Source organism: Larus michahellis, chromosome 2 (assembly GCF_964199755.1).
Source record: "Larus michahellis chromosome 2, bLarMic1.1, whole genome shotgun sequence".
Classification (NCBI taxonomy): Eukaryota; Metazoa; Chordata; class Aves; order Charadriiformes; family Laridae; genus Larus; species Larus michahellis.
In genome coordinates, this window is record NC_133897.1 from 23,934,181 (window position 1) to 23,952,327 (window position 18,147).

The following is an 18,147-nucleotide window of genomic DNA, read 5'->3' on the forward strand; positions in this document are numbered from 1 at the left end:
ACCATCCTTTCCCACAGGAATGGAGCATATATCGTGGTTTCCATAACATAGCTGAGTGCATGCTAAAAGCCCTGCTTTCCAAACGGATAGGCTGACAGTGTCCTCACTGTAGATTTCTCTGTTATTAATTCTTGCTCTTTGGCTTGTGTTTGCTTTTCCTCCACAGCCTCACCCCACCCTTGGGTGAAGTAGGCTCCCTTTTCTGTCTGGGTAGTATGGGTGAAGGTGATAAAGGATTTGAAATAGCCATCCATATGTAGCTTCTCAGTCTGCCCTATTGAGAACTGTCTTCCGTTTGCAGCCCCAGCAAGGTGCTGCAGAGTAGAGTAGATTTACTGTAGAGTAAATGCAATGCTTTCACTCATATTCACAAGGCAGAGTGCATCTAGAGCCAATTTGCTTCCTTTCAACCACCTTGTTGAAATAAATTGCTTACCGTGAATGTTTCTCCTCCACCGCCACCTCTAGCCCTTGATGAACCCTTTCAGATAAACTCTGTCATCTTTTGCTGGTCTGAATGACAAGGCCTGTATTTTATTTTCTGACCCGGGATAAGAACTCTGCTACCTTGGCCGTGGCATGCTTTCTGTTGTGTCTTTTCCCTCTCTTGTTCAAGGAAAGGATTTTCTTTTGGCTTTTTCTGAATCTCAGATGGACTCTTTGAGGCTGAGGAGGATATGTTACGTGATCTTTGACACCTGCCATTCTGAAGTGGAAACAGTTGTAGCTGCAGAGCTCTTGTATAGTGACGGCTAAGTCAAGGACCGACCTTTCCTTCAGTTCCTCCATATACAGCTCTCAACCAAGAGAATCTTTTACTCCTTCAAGTATTCTGTGGGTACATTCCAGTTGTTTGACACTTTTAAATGCCTTCTCTCATAGAAGATAATATGCCGCAGAGTAATCTCCTATTCCACCAGCCAGCACAAAAAAAGCATTGTAAGCAATCTGCAGAGGACACTTCCATCACTGCAGCACCTGTGGGCAGTGGCCCTTCCCACCTGTTGGTGCACATGATGTCCCTGAACACAAATGGAAGTCTTGAACTAGTCTTCATTGGCCATCTCCCTGTTGAGAGCTGGACTGGTAGTCTTTCGAGCTACATATCCCCTTCAGTTGAGTAAAGAGATAAGGGAAAGTCTATACTGAGTCAGCCCACTATTCTACTCTTTATTGGACCTATGCTTTTACCAAATAAATTTTGGATTTCTCATCTGGTCGCTTCCTGACACCTCCCTCCACAACATCTGTCAGAATTGTCTGTACCTTCACCAAATGTTTTGCCATCTCTGAAGCCTGAAAGGCTGATGTGAACCTTAATAAAGCAATGTTCTTTGAGAAATCTAAGGTAGCTCCCCTGGGCGGTTAGTGGAACAGTAGAATTACTTCAAGTCATGTTGATTTAAAACTACCTATGGAAACGCTTCTAAGTCAAAGCATGTTAGAGCAGACCATCTGAAGCCCATCTTCCAGCAGCTTGTCTCCTAGACCCTTTATTAAATGTTTTTTATTTTTTACTCTTTCCCTTTCCATGTCTATCTCGTACCTCCCTTTCTCCCTCTCCCACACACGCAGATACCTGCAATCGTAACCCACCACTTGTCTCCTGCGACGGTCCACCCAGCAACAGCCAGGCACGCAGTCACAAGCCTGGTGTTTGGATAGTTGTCTACCTATTGCCGAACAGAGCGATTCACAGCAGGCTTCTGCCTTCCCTCTCGGTGGGCATGCAAACCCGTACATTTTCTGCTGGCCTGGCTTCCAGTTTCAACAACCAGCCACAAGGCTCCATTCCCTCTGTCAACTAAAACTGAAACTGGGCAATGGATTCAGAAGTGAGCTAGAGAGATGGGAATTGGTTTCAGAGATTCCATCAACCTTGTTTTCTTAGGAAACTATTTTGGAGAAGTTGTTGGCTTGAAAGCCACTGATTATAGCATGGAAAAAGACACACTTTTTTCTCTCTGTAATACAAGACTGGATTAAATAATCTTCATTCTTGCAGATCTGATTAAATTATAGCAAGTTCTGTAGTTGATAAATTATCAGTGTTTCTGTATTGTCTTTAGGCAAATTTTTAAGAAGAAAGTTAGTACTACAATACGTAATTCTTCCATGTATCACCACTCAACAGTGGTAGTGTGGAACTGTAAAGCAGTCCATATGCAAACACAGTTCATTTTCAAGGGCAACAGGTCTTTCAGGGCAGGATCTTTGTAAAATTTCATAGCCAGGATGTCGGTGTAGCTTAGCCATTATGTTCTGGTTTTGATTTGTAGAATGAAAAGTTCTGGAATGTTTTCATTAAAACTTATGAAGAGTATTTTTTGCCTCTGAGGGTAAACATGGGATCTTAAAATAACTGGTACTACTGATGAGAATAACTTTTCAAAGTAATACAAAATGACTTGTTTGTGTATCACAAGAGCCAACGAGTGAAATATGATTTTTGGGACATGTTGTACTTAGTTTTGGAAATAATTATTATAATTAACTGTTGATGGGATTCCCTTATATGGAACTTTCAATGCATGGGATACATCAAAATACAATTCATAAGGCTGGGGTGGGGGATATATTTTGGCAAATGTGATTAAATATCAGCTTGGGCAGCTGAAGTATGTTTTTGTTAGATGTTTGTCACGTTTTCAGCTTTGCTGCCTGAATGAGGTGTATGTTACATTTTTTTTTCCCCCAGATACAAATATATGGACTAGTTGAACATTTAAATTTTCTGGATGCTGGAAATGGATGACATACTAAGTTAGGGGATGCATGGGGTTTGTATATACAGGATTAAAATCTTTCATTTTTAACTATAGGACATCAGTCTCAGTGAAAGGCTAGAATTATTTTGAAGATGAGGGTGGGGGGGGTTTTTGTCATCTCTCCAAGGCAGGTAACTTTTCAAAGTTTTGTCCTGAAATGACTTGCTTAGAGCATCATTAAATTACATTTAATGAATAAAAAGCATTAATGTGTAATAATTGGCTTTACCATATTTAAAAGTTCATTTGAAAGACATGGAGAATTTTCAGTATTGAGTAATGCTTTCAGTAACTTATTCTCTAAGTTCTTCCCATGTACACATGCACTGAAATAACTGACGACCTGGAAAACTAAAATGATAACAGAAATATGCACTATTTGCAATTTGACTATCGAAAAAAAAATTGTAGGTAGTTGCAGGAGACTTATTTTTAAAAACCTGGTTTGCGTCATATGAAACTGGAAAGTACTACATTAACAAGATAATTTGGGGGGAGGGAGGACAACGCAAATGATAGTCTTTATTCTTGGATTACATTTAGATTTTATGGAAAGAACCGCATACCGGTAAACCAAAGTAGAACTATGTAGTTTGCATTTGAAATAATATGTCTGTGCAGTTGGAAGTTACTTTGGTTATATCCTTCCATACCATGGAAATTTGAACAGTTCTCCCTTGTTATATTGCCTTGATGAGCTGCTAATTCGTTAATAAGGACCTACCATAAAAATATCACCTCTTTAGAGTTAAATCCTGATTTCTAATCGCTGGCCATTTGGTTGTTACTATGGCACTATCTATTTTAAACTGAGAACTACTTGAAATAGTGTAATCCACTGATAGCGAAATCTACTCCTACTTAATATATACTGACTCCCCAAAATAAAACTTTTCCGATTCTGGAGTATTCCAAATTATATAAGAGTTGGTAAAAATATTATCAGATTTTGCAGTGTGTGTACGTACCATATATAATCATATAAGCATTACCCATTGTAACAGTATATACTCAACAACTGCACAACCTCATATATCATTTGGCATTATGAAACTAATTGTGTTGATCTGTAGATGTTATTAAAGCAATATGGTCTCTTTATCTACAAAGTACTTTAAAAAAGTTTAGAACATGCATAAACTTGAAGCTACACTGTTAAAGTATTGATTTTCTGTAAGTGTTCTAGTTATCATTCATTTATAAAATCACTGGAATATTTTTCGTTAAATAGTGGTTTTGTTCCAAATTAGTCATGTTTATGGATCCTTAAAATTACATTATTATGATACTGAATTAATATAAAAATCTAGGTTTTATTTTTCCAGCATATTAAGCAAGCAGTTTACAAGTTGTTCTCACTACGAGAAACTAGAAGGACAAAGGGACTTCTCCCAAATTGGTTTCTTCTGTACCCTTTCTCACTTGGAGTACTGGGGTATAGGGTGATGGGAGAAGTCACGTGGTGTGGGAGGCATAGAGTTCTAGTTTCTCTGCAGGCTGGCCAGCTTCTCACCTGACCATGGGCTCTGCAGTCCAGCCACAGTGAAAGGTGGCACTTGTGCTGCAAGAGAGGCAGTAAGCTGGACCAGAAGTAAGTTAGTCCTGGTAAGTCTATCACCTCTCAGGAACTAGGAGAATTCTAGCAGACATGATTCACCAGATCCATCTATATTAGTGATTTAACATGTTGGAGAGCTTCTTTTTGGTGCAAATTTGTGTTGCGTCTACACTTGGAATCCTGCTGCATGCAATTAAGTATCCTGCAGTTGTGCTGAAAGCTGTTTCTCTCCTGGTGGAGCCAACACTTGAAGTTGCACACTGGGAAGCCTTTCAGAGTGCCTCACCTGCCATGTGGACATAAGGGCTTACAACAGCTGGCTCTGCTTCTGCATAGTGTGCTTCTAGGGCTGACATTTGGCACAAACTTCATTGCTAGTAAAGACGTGATGTGGATACTCGTTAATCACATCACAGCAAATTGAACCCTAGTCCTTCCCTCCATGCACTACGTGGTGGTGTCTCCGTCTCTGGAGACATTCAAAACCCACCTGGACATGTTCCTGTGTAACCTGCTCTAGGTGACCCTGCTCTGGCAGGGGGGATGGACTAGATGATCTCCAGAGGTCCCTTCCAACCCTATGATTCTATGATTGCTTGGTGATGTAGATGTTTGCATTGTGCTCAAGCGGCAATGAAGTAGCCCTTAGGAGTCAAAGTTTGTAATGGGCTGGTGATCTAGAGCCTTGGGAGACAGGGCAGTTGTCTCCTAGCTTTTTGTCTAATATAATCCAAATTTTTGTCTCTCCTGTTCATGGAAACGAGGGGAGCTCTGTTACCTTCATTGTATGCATCTTACACCAGTAAGAGCTGTATCATTCATCTGTTCGAAGTAAAACTGTTGCCTGTTATTTTTGAGCGTCTGTTGTGTTCCCTGTTATCCCTGTTGGTGTGTCCTAGGCAGCTGGCTTTCATTCAGGAAAGTTTTTAAGTATATGCTGGATGTCATTAGGTGTATACTTAAAATTCTTGATTGATTTGGAGTCAGCTATTAGGAGAAACTGTGTAAGAGTGGATTTCTGGTCAAATGTATGATTTACTTCTGTTCTTTCCCTGAAGCAGTTCTTTTAATCTGTTAAAAGAACAGTTGGTTATTATGCATCTCTTAATTCTACATTTTCTGAGTTCTTTTCTGTGCCTTCCTGCAAATGAAGCACTACAGACTTGCACGGTTTAGACCAAGTTCACTCTTAGCACACACAGGCACAATGAGAGTATGCTGTCATGATTCTCTCTTTCAAGAAAATCTAAGTCGTTTTCAGAAAGCAAAGTTGAGCTGAACAGGAAATAAAAAGAAAAAAAAATTATGTATACTTTATGAAACAGTTTAAGGTAACTTTTTGATTTGTAACAAAATCAATGTACTTAATACAATATGAACAAAAGCAAGTTTCATGTTATTCAGAGTAATGTCAATGCTGCTAGTTGTGGGCTTTTGTCTTTACTGTTCATAGCATAGCAGGTAGCAATACATTTTCACTGTGACGGCGAGAAAAACTATAGAGGGTGTATTGTCAAATGCAGTTATTTCCCTTTGAGCAAGTTTTTCATTTTTCATTCTGCGTAAAAAACAACCTAGGGGATTGTAAATTTGCAACAGGAGACGTACAATTCTACTTCAACATCAAGTCTTTGTATCTTTTTAAACTAAAGGGTGTCTTGAATAGGTGCATTTCTTAACCTTTATGCCACCTTTCAGTTCTCATGAATAACTTATTAATTTCACGTTTTTAATAATAATTTTTTGGCATAAAATCAGAGTCATATGCTTTTTGCTGGTTTTATAATAGTAGGTAGACGTGTGCCTCCCCACATATGTTTTAGAAAGCATGCTTGTATTTGGGATTTTAAGTGTCACAGATAAAGAAAAGCATTACAATAGCTACTATTGAAATCATACTTTTTTATGCGGTTAAAAATTTGTGTTCTGCGCTTCTGTGAAATGAACTTCGAAACATTCTCTTACAGCTTTCTATCTAAACAGTTTTAAATGTCTCTATCTATGCATGGTACACTCACTAAATTTCACTGGTACATGTATATGTGATTTCAGATATAAAGAATGATACTATAAATATAAATCTCCAGATAAGACATGTCATCTCCAAGTAGCTTTTGTGCCACAAAATCTGCATGAAAATATTACATAAAACTTGTCTAGAAGTTTTTGGAATAATCTTTAACATGTTTCTTTTATGTCACTATCAGCAATATTGCCAAATTACTGTAATTTTTCTTCTGTTTTCTTGTATTTATTTTTTTATTAATTTAAGGTCCAAACCTGTGTAGTATGGCCAAATATTTCCTTAATAATCTGTATCTGAATTAAGAATATTCTGAAATTTTTCTTTTTTTTCTTTTTTTTTTTTTTTCCTAAGGATATGGCCCTTGTTGCTCCTGAAGCACCTTCAGAACAAGCTAGAAGGGTTTTCCAGACATACGACCCTGAGGGTAAGGACTGTACTTCTTGCTGAAATAAGGTTTTATAATCAGAATGTACTCATTCAGTAGAGACAAATTCCAAATGGTAATGAATACTGTATTCTGCAGAGTGCCTCTTCACAAATAGGATCATTATTTTCTAAAATTTGTTCCAAATACTACACTTGCACATCCATTGTCCCTTCCGTGCCAGGGTAATACGCTTTTTACATCTGAGCTGATTAAGAGAGGAATTAAATACTTAGTATTTAAGAAATTTTCAATAAGTAGTCAATCTACAACTCTATTAACCTTGTAATGTTGTTTGTAATCAGCATGAAGCTTAAATATAATTTGATTTGTCTTATATTACTTTTTCATAAAATAACTGATCCGCTGTGATTGCATTCTTCGTGAAATTTTGTTCTTAACTGTGGCATGCACTGAAAGTTTTCTTATGTTTTGGAAAATAGAGGATGTCTAACATTCAGGTACTATTTTAGCTACTCAAAAGGGAAAAAAATGTACAGTTATTATCCTATAGTATCAAATGGAGATTGCTATAAAGAGATTGAATTCTTAGCAAGTATTAAGCTTCTGCGTGTATGAATGATAAACCTGCAGTTTCTGTATTGCACTCCTCATTTTTTTTAAAGTGGGAGAGAAGTGTTTGAAAACTATATTTCTTCTAGAACCCCACCATTTGTTTGCAAATTTGAGAGATAAAGATATGCGATATTTGTATTTTTGAATAGAATCTGTACTCCTGGAAAGCATTTTATTTATTTTCCTAATGAGAAGCTTTGCTACTTTTTCAGATAATGGTTTTATACCTGACAGTCTGCTAGAAGATGTAATGAAGGCCCTGGACCTTGTTTCAGATCCTGAATAGTAAGTATAATAAAATTTAAATACTACAGAAGTATCAATTAACCACATGTCAATTATAATTTAGGGGGGTTTTCTGGATTTTTTTCTAGCTTACGTTCTGGGCACGGACTGTTATTTTGAAGTGTTTACGTCAACTTTAAATTAAATGGGAGGAATTCAAATTAAACTCTCTCTAACTTAATAGTGATAACCAGAAGCCAAAAAAACCCCTCAAACTTACAGCATTACTACATATTGAGGAGATAGTTGTGAATGTGTTTCTGAATGTTAACAAGGGTGAAACTGTGTGACAAAAGAGCCAAACAACCAAGGTGTTCGGCGGCAGATTAGCACTGGATTACTGCTGGATCTGTCTGCAGAGTTGGAAGCTGAAACTGCTTCAGTTACGCTTTTGTTTCTACCAGTACTCAGTACCTTGTAGTGTTTATAATTGACATTTGTTTCCAGGATTGACACCTTGATTCCTAGGAGTAGAGTTAAAACTATCAAATGAAAAAGTTTATTTTAGCTCTTATGTGGACAGACAGTGGCAGCAGTTAACCTTCTTTGTCAACAGTTACCATGTTTTGCCACTAAATGCTTAACCCGGAAAGGAGAGCTAGTGCTTGAACTTTCTTACATCTCCAAAAGATGGTTTTGCTCTTTTGTAAGCACGTGGTCTAGTTTATTGGGGACTAAATCAGTTGTTTCTGTAGAATGGCTGTGGAGACTGCAAGTTTACTTACCACAGCCATCTGAAATTTGATTTTTGCAATTTTCTGTTCTTTCAAATGTTACAAAGTACAACAAAGTTTACCGAGCTGTTCTCAGTAAGAAAATCAATTTTTCAGAAATCAAAAGACACCCCGGACACTAAAGCCAAAGAAAATACAAGAGGAAAAGTCTAGCATTCATATCTCGTCAAGAAATAGTGAAATCTGCAAACATTTTTTTAAAGGAGGGGAAAAAGAAAAAAGCCTTAGTTTAATAGGTCTGAGAGGCTTTCTTCTGGCCTTTTTGTTCTGCTGCCTCAACAAATCTGCAGAAATCCTCTCTCTGCATTCAGTAGTTTTTCCGTTTGGCTGTTTGGCCTTCAGGGTATCTGTGGCGTAGCCCTGGCCTATTTCATAAATTGATGTAGGAAGAGCCAGTCAGAAGGCCTGCTATATTGAAAAACCATGATCAAACTGTGGAATATTCAGTCTTGAAGCATCTCTTAAATAAAAATGTTGTCTAATGTTACTAGATTTTGAGGACCTACTCTGTTTTGGTTCTAGATGTCCTCTCTACTTAATGTGGAACACAAGTACAAATAGCACATTTCAAATTCCACACAGGCTTTTCAGGTTGTTTTTTGTTTATTTGTTTGTTTTTAAGTAAAATTAAAGACATTGCTTTCAAGTGTATTATTTACACTTTTTAGTTGAAGAACTAAATGGAAATTCTTTGTGGTCATCTAGTCCAAGGCTTTAAACTTCATAGAATCTCAAGATGAATAATGGTCAGACCTGCTTAGGGTTTAAGAATTACAGAGTGGAAAACTTTGTAGAGCAGACGTGAATTAACAATGGATTAGCCATTCCAGTATTGAATGCCGTTGCATGTGCTTTTAGTAGAATTTTTATAGTCTGTTAGTAAATACATCTGAGAACCCAGCTCTCTGGTTTGTTATGTCTGTTTGTTTCTAAAAACCATGTGATACTCTTTAGGGCGCCACTTGGAGTACATCTGTCAATCTAGATTTAGCTTTTTAAAAATATTTTATCCTATCTGTCTGTTTGACCAGTGCTGGAGGCTTTACTCCCCACACACTTCTCAGTAACATTGAACGGCGTTAGCTGTTTGCTGAATGAAAAAGCCTCAATTGAAACATACAGCAATCAAATGCATTAAATCTCCCCTCCTGATTAATGGATTTAGTTTTGTACACTGCCCATACTTTAAAACTTAGATCAGAATGAAATTGCTGAGCTAGTTTGGGTTACGTACCACTGTAAACTCTCCTGGTACCAGAGGGTGCTAGAATGAGAGGCGACAAATGGACAACAGTTCTTAGAAACGGATTTGAGGGCAAATCTGGGGAAAATGCCCACGTAAATGTTTCATGTGTAAACATGGGATAAGAAAGAAGGTTTTCATGTGGATAAATAACTGATCAAAGGATAAAAATGTCATTTTTTTCTTAACGGAGGGAGATCATTAGAAGAATTTTACAGGAATTTGTGCTAGGTGTGTGAAGTTTGTCATGGCTCCGGTGAGGATTTGAAGGTAGGGATTAATATGATAGTTTGCTGCTGATACAAAAGTATTCAAGATAATAAAAAATGGTGTGGAAGAGCCACAGAAGTTACTGGAAGATAGCGTAACAGAGAACTCTCAATCCAGTAAATGTAGATAGATTGCGCATGGGATAGAACAATCCTGATTTTACATACACATTGTTGGGCCATGAACTAGATATTACCATTCAGGAACAGATCTTCGATTTAAACTGATACTCAGTGATAGACAAACATACGGGGTGGAATTTAGGAATTATGCCATTGTATAAATACGTGATGTTTCACTCCATCTTAAAAAGAGTACTGTAGAATCACAGAATCACAGAATCTTCAGAGTTGGAAGGGACCTCTAGAGATCATCTAGTCCAACTCCCCTGCTAGAGCAGGATTGCCTAAAGCACATCCCTCAGGGCTGCATCCAGGCGGGTCTTGAAAATCTCCAGAGTAGGGGACTCCACAACCTCCCTGGGCAGCCTGTGCCAGTGCTCTGTCACCCTCACCGTAAAGAAGTTTTTCCGTGTATTTGAACGGAACTTCCTATGTTCTAGCTTGTGCCCATTGCCCCTTGTCCTGTCGCTGGGAACCATTGAAAAGAGTCTGGCTCCACCCTCCTTAAACCCACCCTTTAGATACTTGTAAACATTAATCAGGTCCCCCCTCAACCTTCTCTTCTCCAGGCTAAAGAGTCCCAGCTCTCTCTGCCTTTCCTCATAAGGGAGGTGCTCCAGTCCCATAACCATCTTGGTTGCCCTTCGCTGGACCCGCTCCAGTAGTTCCCTGTCCCTCTTGAACTGGGGAGCCGAAAACTGGACACAATATTCCAGTTGTGGCTGCACCAGTGCAGAGTAGAGGGGGAGAATGACCTCCCTCGACCTACTGGCCAGTCTTTCCTATGCAGCCCAGGATGCCATTGGCCTTCTTGGCGACAAGGGCACACTGCTGGCTCATGGATAATTTGCTGTCTACTAGGACCCCCAGGTCCTTCTCCTCAGAAAGGTATCAGGAAGGCAACGAAGGTAAACGAAGGTACAGAAGGGCATTAGTACAAGGAAGAACTGTTCAACCTGGAAAAGAGACGACCATTAGCACAGAAGAGAGGTCTCTAAAATCTGGAGTTTCATAATAAATAGGGAATCATTATTAATTGCTTCTCGCAATACAAAAATGAGGTGTCATCAAACTGAATTATCAGATGGCACGTTCAAAACGGGAGATACTTATTCCCAGAATCCATAATTTAATTCTAATTTTGTGAGTGGAGTTTACTAAATGCCACAAATGTATATGGGTTCAAAGCCAATTAGGCACATGCATGGAAAGAATAAATATGTATCTTTGTGTTTTAGATGCTGCCTCTCACTGAAGATGTCTTTGAGCAGCAGACTGCTGGAAAAGGGGAGGGTAAACTAAGGATATCACTGTGTGTTTGCCCTGTTGTACGCCGTCCTAAGCATCCGCTACTGACCAATGTCAGAAGCAGGACACTGGGCAAGACGCTCTGTTGGCTTGGCCCAATGAGGACATTCTTGTGGACGGTACAACTTGTAACTGAGGCAAAAGGATAGGTAGATGCAAATAAATGTTTAAGCGATCTGATGCCTGCAGAAATATATTGCTTAGATAGAAATAGGAAGTTATAATTGCCATTCATTTGTAGTGGCTTGAAATTATACCATATTCATGCAGTAAGACTTTCAGATTAGTATTGTTAATATTTTCATTATTTATTGGTTTTGGCTTCTTTGATATCAAGGACATGATGTAAATAAGAAATGCGTCTGTTAATTTTCTTTCAGTGTACTTAGAAAATCTTGGAGGCTTTTCAAATCTCCATTTGAAAACAGGTTGTTTGGCAGTTACGGAGCTGTATTTAAAAGATGACTGGTTTATGTTCAAGAATGCTTACAAGACAGCAAAATGCCTTTGGCGCTGTAAACCTGGTTTTACATTATATGGGTTTCAAGTTATTTTTCCAAATATGGTGGTCCTTCAGAATTATCACTTATTTGATTTAAAAGAACAGATTACTTTTATTTAAAAATAACCGTGTTTTGGCAACTTGCATGCCATTCTGGTGCAGTTGTCACTTAGGATTAAAAATAGAATAGTATTGCTATACTTGGCAGCCAGTACTGTGGTAGCACAGCGTAACTTAGTCATGCAAGAATAAAAATGTCTTACTCATACTTTTATATTCCATGTTTTTGTCATAGTGTAAACCTCATGAAGACCAAATTAGACCCAGAAGGACTGGGCATCATATTACTGGGTCCCTTTCTGCAAGAATTTTTCCCTGAGCAGGTAATCGATATAGCTTTATCGCTGCAGAGCATTGTCTATTCTGCTTGTCATTGAGATTAGATTCATTAAACACTTCCATCAGCATCATAGAGCTATTTTTAATGTATTGCATTCATTTGACACAGCTGACCAGCAAATAACTTCTTGTGTTACACAACAAACTGTAGACTTCCGTTTTGCATAAGGTGTCCGTGATTTTGTCAGCTTTACACTGGAAGGAAACTCCATTATAGTGACAACTTCTAAAATTAACTTCAGGAAATATATAATCATTTTGCGTATGAAATTGAACTGGTTCCCTGCTCAGAAAGTTCATCTGAGCTTAGTTTTTCTGAGAATAAATGACCATACTGGTTTTATCAATATTATAAATGTCTGCTGTAATTGCTAGCAAATGGGAAAAGGTTACAAACTTATTTAAAACTATTTTTATGTATATCTCTCATAATGTAAAATTTTTGACAGTTTAACAAAAAATCATGGTAGAGTTATGTTTAGCGTATGTGGAAGTTGGTATCTGCCAGGGTAATGGAAAATTATTTTCAAACTCTCAGTCTGTTCCATATATTCATTAAAGTAGCACCACCACTGAGAAGCATGTGTTAAGCTAGCACTGCTGTCCTCTTCTCCCCTTGCCCTGGGTCACATTCTCCTGTCCTCATGCTGCCTCCCTTCTGCCCCCAGGAACCTCTTTGTACCGATATGTGGCAAACCAGAAGAGGGAACTGGTCTGGATGAGAGATCTCTCTGCAGGTTTATGGAGGCTCATCCATGGCCATGCAATAGCTTGCATTGGCAGAAGAGAGAGGGTTTTCCCAGTGACAGAAAGAGGGGCTGGGGAGGCAAGAGGAGGGCTGAGAGGAGTACTTCTTTGGAGGCTTTTGTGGCTTAACATGTCATTGAAACTATACGGCTTAATTTTTACAAGCGAGGAAATGTGAAACTAATATTTTTAAAATGCCTTCAGCAAGACTTTTTTTGTTAAGAGTTGCGCAGCACTGTTCGGGTGTAGTATTCTGTACTATGAAACAATGTGGTCATTCAGAACACACTACAACTGCACTGCCAAAGATGGTAGGGACTGAATGCATCATTAAGAGATGATTCATCATGTAGAGGAAAAAGAAGGAGTTAGAGTGCTCGTTTTCTACAGATTTACAGAATTACATCTGCATTGTGTATTTGCCAACTGTTTCTTCTTCCTTTCATTTTGTAGAAGTGGAAATATCTTTACAATTTAATATAATTTATTCTTATTTCTTACAATTGTATTACACTTGCAAATCTGGAAGACTCTACTGCTTCATTTTAGGCCCCAGATGCTAAGAATGAAGTTCAGGAAGCCAAAGCACATCCTCCGTAACTGACTGTGCCTAAACTGTCCAGTTCTGCAGGCCATAGGTCTGCAGAGGGCTCGAGGAGACAACAGCCACCGTATTGGGCTGCTGCCTCAGTTGCCTGTTGCTGAAGAGCATCCCTGACTGAAGAAGGACAGATGAGGAGGGAGCATAGTGCAATGATGGGCAGATCCCCACCTTAGTCACCTACAGATTTGGTGGAAGAACTCTGTCCCTGCTGTAAAGTTGGAGCCCCCAAGTCGTTGCCTCTCTGTTAAGTATTAATTCCCTGCTGCACGTGATTCCCCACCACTCAGTTTGGCCTGTGCTGTTGAACCTCCCCTGGCTCCAGTACGAAACATGGGAGGTGTTACTGCCTTAAGGGTATAGTCCGAACAATCGGCATATTTTGGAGTGGGACCTGCCAGTGTCAGTTACTGAATGAATGCTGAGGGCACAGATATGTTGTCCAGTCTGTCTGTGCTCCGTGGATCAGACAGCAGGAGCCGTTACCCATACTGACACCTCGTTCGGAATTCTTTCTGAAAGTGAAATTCTGCAGAAATGAAAATTAATGTATGTCTCTAAAATACGTGAGGAAACAGCAGATGCCAGTGATGGCTGGAATTGTTCATGTTCCCCTTTATACAGTATTTGAACGTGTAGCTAGTGCTCAGGAGATCCAGATTCAATTCCTTTGCTGAGAATATTCAAAACCCCATTCTTACTCTCCTACAAAGTACTAAACTCCACCTCAAAAGCAGGAAGGGATCTCAGCTTTCCTTTTTAAAACTGTTGGCTTAGAAGAAAAATATTCAAAGATCATTTAGCCTGAGAGAGCCTGACTCTTCAGTGCTTAGGGCAGTCACCTGGAGAGGAGGATTCCTGAATTCCCCGGTAACCCTTTTTTTGGGAAACAATTACCACACAAAATGTTTTACATCCATGGGACAGGACCTGGAAAGCAGCCCTTCTTTTCCTTCAGGGTGAGCCTTCTTCCTCAGGGAAAAAAATAACTGCCCTCTTTCCAGGCAAAGCTTGATTTTATTCATCTCTGTGAAGCAACTTCTGTAAGCAGTTACCGCTTACCTTCCTGGTCACCACCCTCCCTCCCCCGAGTAGCCTGGGTTGCTGTGAGAGACCTATACGGAGATAAGGTTTTTAATCATTTAAGAGGAGAAAAGTGAATGAGGGCTTTTCATAATCTGATGGATGTACTGTAACCTGAGCAGATTTCTTCTCATTACCAGTCTTTACCTCCATGTACTTAAAAAAGGGATAAGCTTTTGTTTGGAGCCTGGTCCAGTAGGCATAAAAGAGATGATATTACACCTGATTTGTGTTTCCTGATTCAGTGAAATGCGAAGCTTTTCAGTCCTTTTAGGACTAAAGCATTTAAACACTTGGCATGTAAAGGTTGACAACTGCAGTGCGTCTGCTGTTCGGCCTCAGCTGAACAGGTGTCTGCACCATTAGTTATACAGTTAGGCAGGAGTGAGCATAAATTACTTTTCGTCTCTCATATGGAGGGCTGGAGGTTGGATCTGGTCATTAGTAAATATTTAACTTGGTAGCATCCAAACAGTCATAAATACACGCGAATGTGGCTACTATATAAGGTGTCTGACTTGAAAAATTAGGACAGTTTCTACGTGGTCAGTGCTGAAGTTGTAGTTTAAAGTGTCCGGATGAACACAGAAAACAATGACTTCCTCTTGGAGTGTTACCCATTAACTTACTAACATCTTTTTTTTTAATTTCTGATGAGAAAGGTAAAATGAACAAAATCTTCAAGATGGTATCACCAGTAAAGAGATTGTACTTTTTTACAATTTCCTTCAGTCTTCCTGTTTAAATGCATCTGTCTAGTCATAAAGAGAAGAGACTGCAAGGCATGATGTATGTGTCACATGAAATTAACTGTCTTCTCTCTACTAGGACTCCAGGGTTTCAGAGTCATTCACTGTTTACCATTACAACGGACTGAAGCAATCGAACTACAATGAAAAGGTAAGATTTAAGAAACATAAATCTAGGCCTAATAACAATTAGTGAACAAATATACTTTAACTTGAAACAGACTCTTTACAAAACTATTATTTTGATAATTTACTTCCAAAATGATATATTTGGAATTGGAAACTGCTTTGTGCTCCTGGTCATATTTTAGCTAGTGTAGTGTATTGGCTGGGTAGACCACATCTCTTAAGCGATGCATTTTGAATAGAGCATTGCTCATGCTTATCCACGAGAAGTGGGATCTGAAATGTAAAGGACAATGGAAATGTAACAAAGACAAACTGCAACTTCTGTAAGTGGCCCTACATCTAAATTGAGATGTTTGGAATTTTTTGTGAAATATTTTAGTACTCCAGACTTGCCTAAAAAATCAATTATTTTCTGCAGCCATTTAATGGGGGACAAAAATGACCTGTTTCATTTTCAGCTTTCTTGGAAGGAGGGGTATACATGACACACCATGACTGCTTCTAAGTTAGTTTCTGCATTAGCAGTTAGGGTAGAAGAGTATAAGGCATTAATAGACGTCAGGAACTGATGACTTCAAGTAAGAAGACTCTTCGAGAAAATGGATATACTCAGTCTTCAGAACTTCGGACTTTGGAAGTCCTTAAAATTACCCCTGTGAAATCTCCAACAGTTTCATACCCCAAAATGTAGGCAAAAGCATTCAAAGATGCATTTATCTTTACTACTGAACATATATACCTAATCAAGAAAATTTAAACAAATTTTTGTTTCCGGAGCATTCTACTTACAGCATTTTAAATACTGTTTTATGAATAGAGCTGATTTGCAACAGCCGTTCCATTTTATGGAAAATAAATTCCGTAAAGTTAAGTCTAAGGAACACAGTCCTTATAAAATAACAATATCAAACTTTGCAACTGCAACAGTAGTAGATCTGTTGTCACAGAATTTTTGCATTTCATTTCCTAGATTTTTTTTTCACCCAGTTTTGGCCTTCACTGTCTGTTGAAGTAAACAGTCGAATGAATATGGCCTTATCAGTCTAAGAGATTAGGGTTTTTTTTCAATTTCATACCTCATTTCATTAAAAAAAAATCCTATATAAAACTTAATGGATTTGATTTTTGTAGTAAAAAAAAAAAGTATCATAACAAATCCTCTCCTAATCTGGTGAGCCTAATCATCTCATCTTAGAGTTTTTAAACAAATGTAGGCTGACGTAACTGGTTTTCTTTTGACAGGTCATGTATGTAGAAGGCACAGCAGTTGTTATGGGGTTTGAAGAACCAATGCTACAGACCGACGACACTCCTGTAAAACGCTGCTTGCAAACCAAATGGCCATATATAGAATTACTCTGGACAACAGATCGATCTCCTTCTTTAAACTGATATGTTGCGCATAAACAACATACTACTGTCAGATGCTTGAACAGGGATACAACGGGGATACCAACAAAGAGTTGGTATTTGCTTGGAAAGTGGTATGCTTTGACTGCGTGAAGTTATACACTGGTATCATTGATGAATTGTAAATAATGATTACAAACACTTTTTCAGTGTTAATTGGAATATTTAATTTTTTAATCAGATTGATTTCTATTATAATAGTTTGTCTTTTTTGGCCACTGTAGTACTGTTAATGTGAGTTATCCTAAAACTAAAAAAAAGCCTACTTATAAAGTCTTAACATTATTTTGCCATCTCATGAAGATCTGAAAAATGTCTAATATTGCAGAATCTGCATATTAGATATCAGATCTTTAAAACATAGAACATATTCTGCTTCCTCTGAATCATATAGGCATGTTTTATTATTTAAATTATATTGGCTTACATTACAGTACCATAATGTGTGGACTAGACTGGCCTTTGCACTGGATATGTTTTAATGAGTTTAAATTTTCTGCAATTTTTCCTAAAACCTAATTTTACCTGAAGAGCTTGCACAATGTGACATAAATATGATACATTTTTAGGAATATTAATAAGTATAATTCATAAATACTCTTTCTTGGCAGTTGTATATTACTGTGGCTTAGTTATCGGGCATGTTAAAAGTGAACAGAAAATCTGAGGAAAAATAGATTTATTAATATTTATTTGAATTTGTATAAAAGAAATGTAAAAACAGCGGAAAGAATTTCTTGTTCTGTAATCTCTAAACTATTCAAACTTATAATATTGCCAAATACCTCTTCTCAATTTGTCCAAACAGCAGTGTAAGCCAGCGTTATTGTATGTGTTAAGTGCATGAGAACATCTGTTATTACATTATTATATTCCTTTATTTATTATCAACTTGTTAGCCCTAAAATAAAATCTTTTCCTTGAATTATGATGTATTGTTTTAAGTTGGGTTTCAATCGAACTTCTTTACTGCCTCTCTAAGATGATGAAAAGGGACCGTAGGTTTAGAAATGTCACGTTTTGAGTTGAACGCATCTCAGAAAAAAAAACCCACAACAAACAAACAAAAAAACTCACCCTAATGTTTCGCATCTTAACTGTGATTGTAGAGCATACGCTGTTGCCAGCAGGGCTGAATTTCACATTCAGAATTACTTTTAAAAAATTTATTTTCATGTGTAAATAACAAGGTGACTCTAGAATGATTGTCATG

The 18,147-nt window shown here is 38.1% G+C and overlaps 1 protein-coding gene across 7 annotated transcripts in view; it reads left to right on the plus strand.

Moving 5' to 3' along the window:
* The window catches only part of MINDY3 (MINDY lysine 48 deubiquitinase 3), a 60,158-nt gene extending 42,299 nt beyond the window's left edge, over window positions 1-17,859 (plus strand). For all 7 annotated transcript variants that reach the window (XM_074574573.1, XM_074574571.1, XM_074574574.1 and 4 more), the window contains 5 exons: window positions 6,704-6,776; window positions 7,565-7,637; window positions 12,112-12,199; window positions 15,475-15,546; window positions 16,767-17,859. In XM_074574573.1, the coding sequence (XP_074430674.1) occupies window positions 6,704-6,776; window positions 7,565-7,637; window positions 12,112-12,199; window positions 15,475-15,546; window positions 16,767-16,916 (456 nt within the window). In that variant the 3' untranslated portion in view covers window positions 16,917-17,859. The remainder of the gene's footprint in view (window positions 1-6,703; window positions 6,777-7,564; window positions 7,638-12,111; window positions 12,200-15,474; window positions 15,547-16,766) is intronic.
* The last annotated feature ends 288 nt before the right edge of the window (window positions 17,860-18,147 follow it).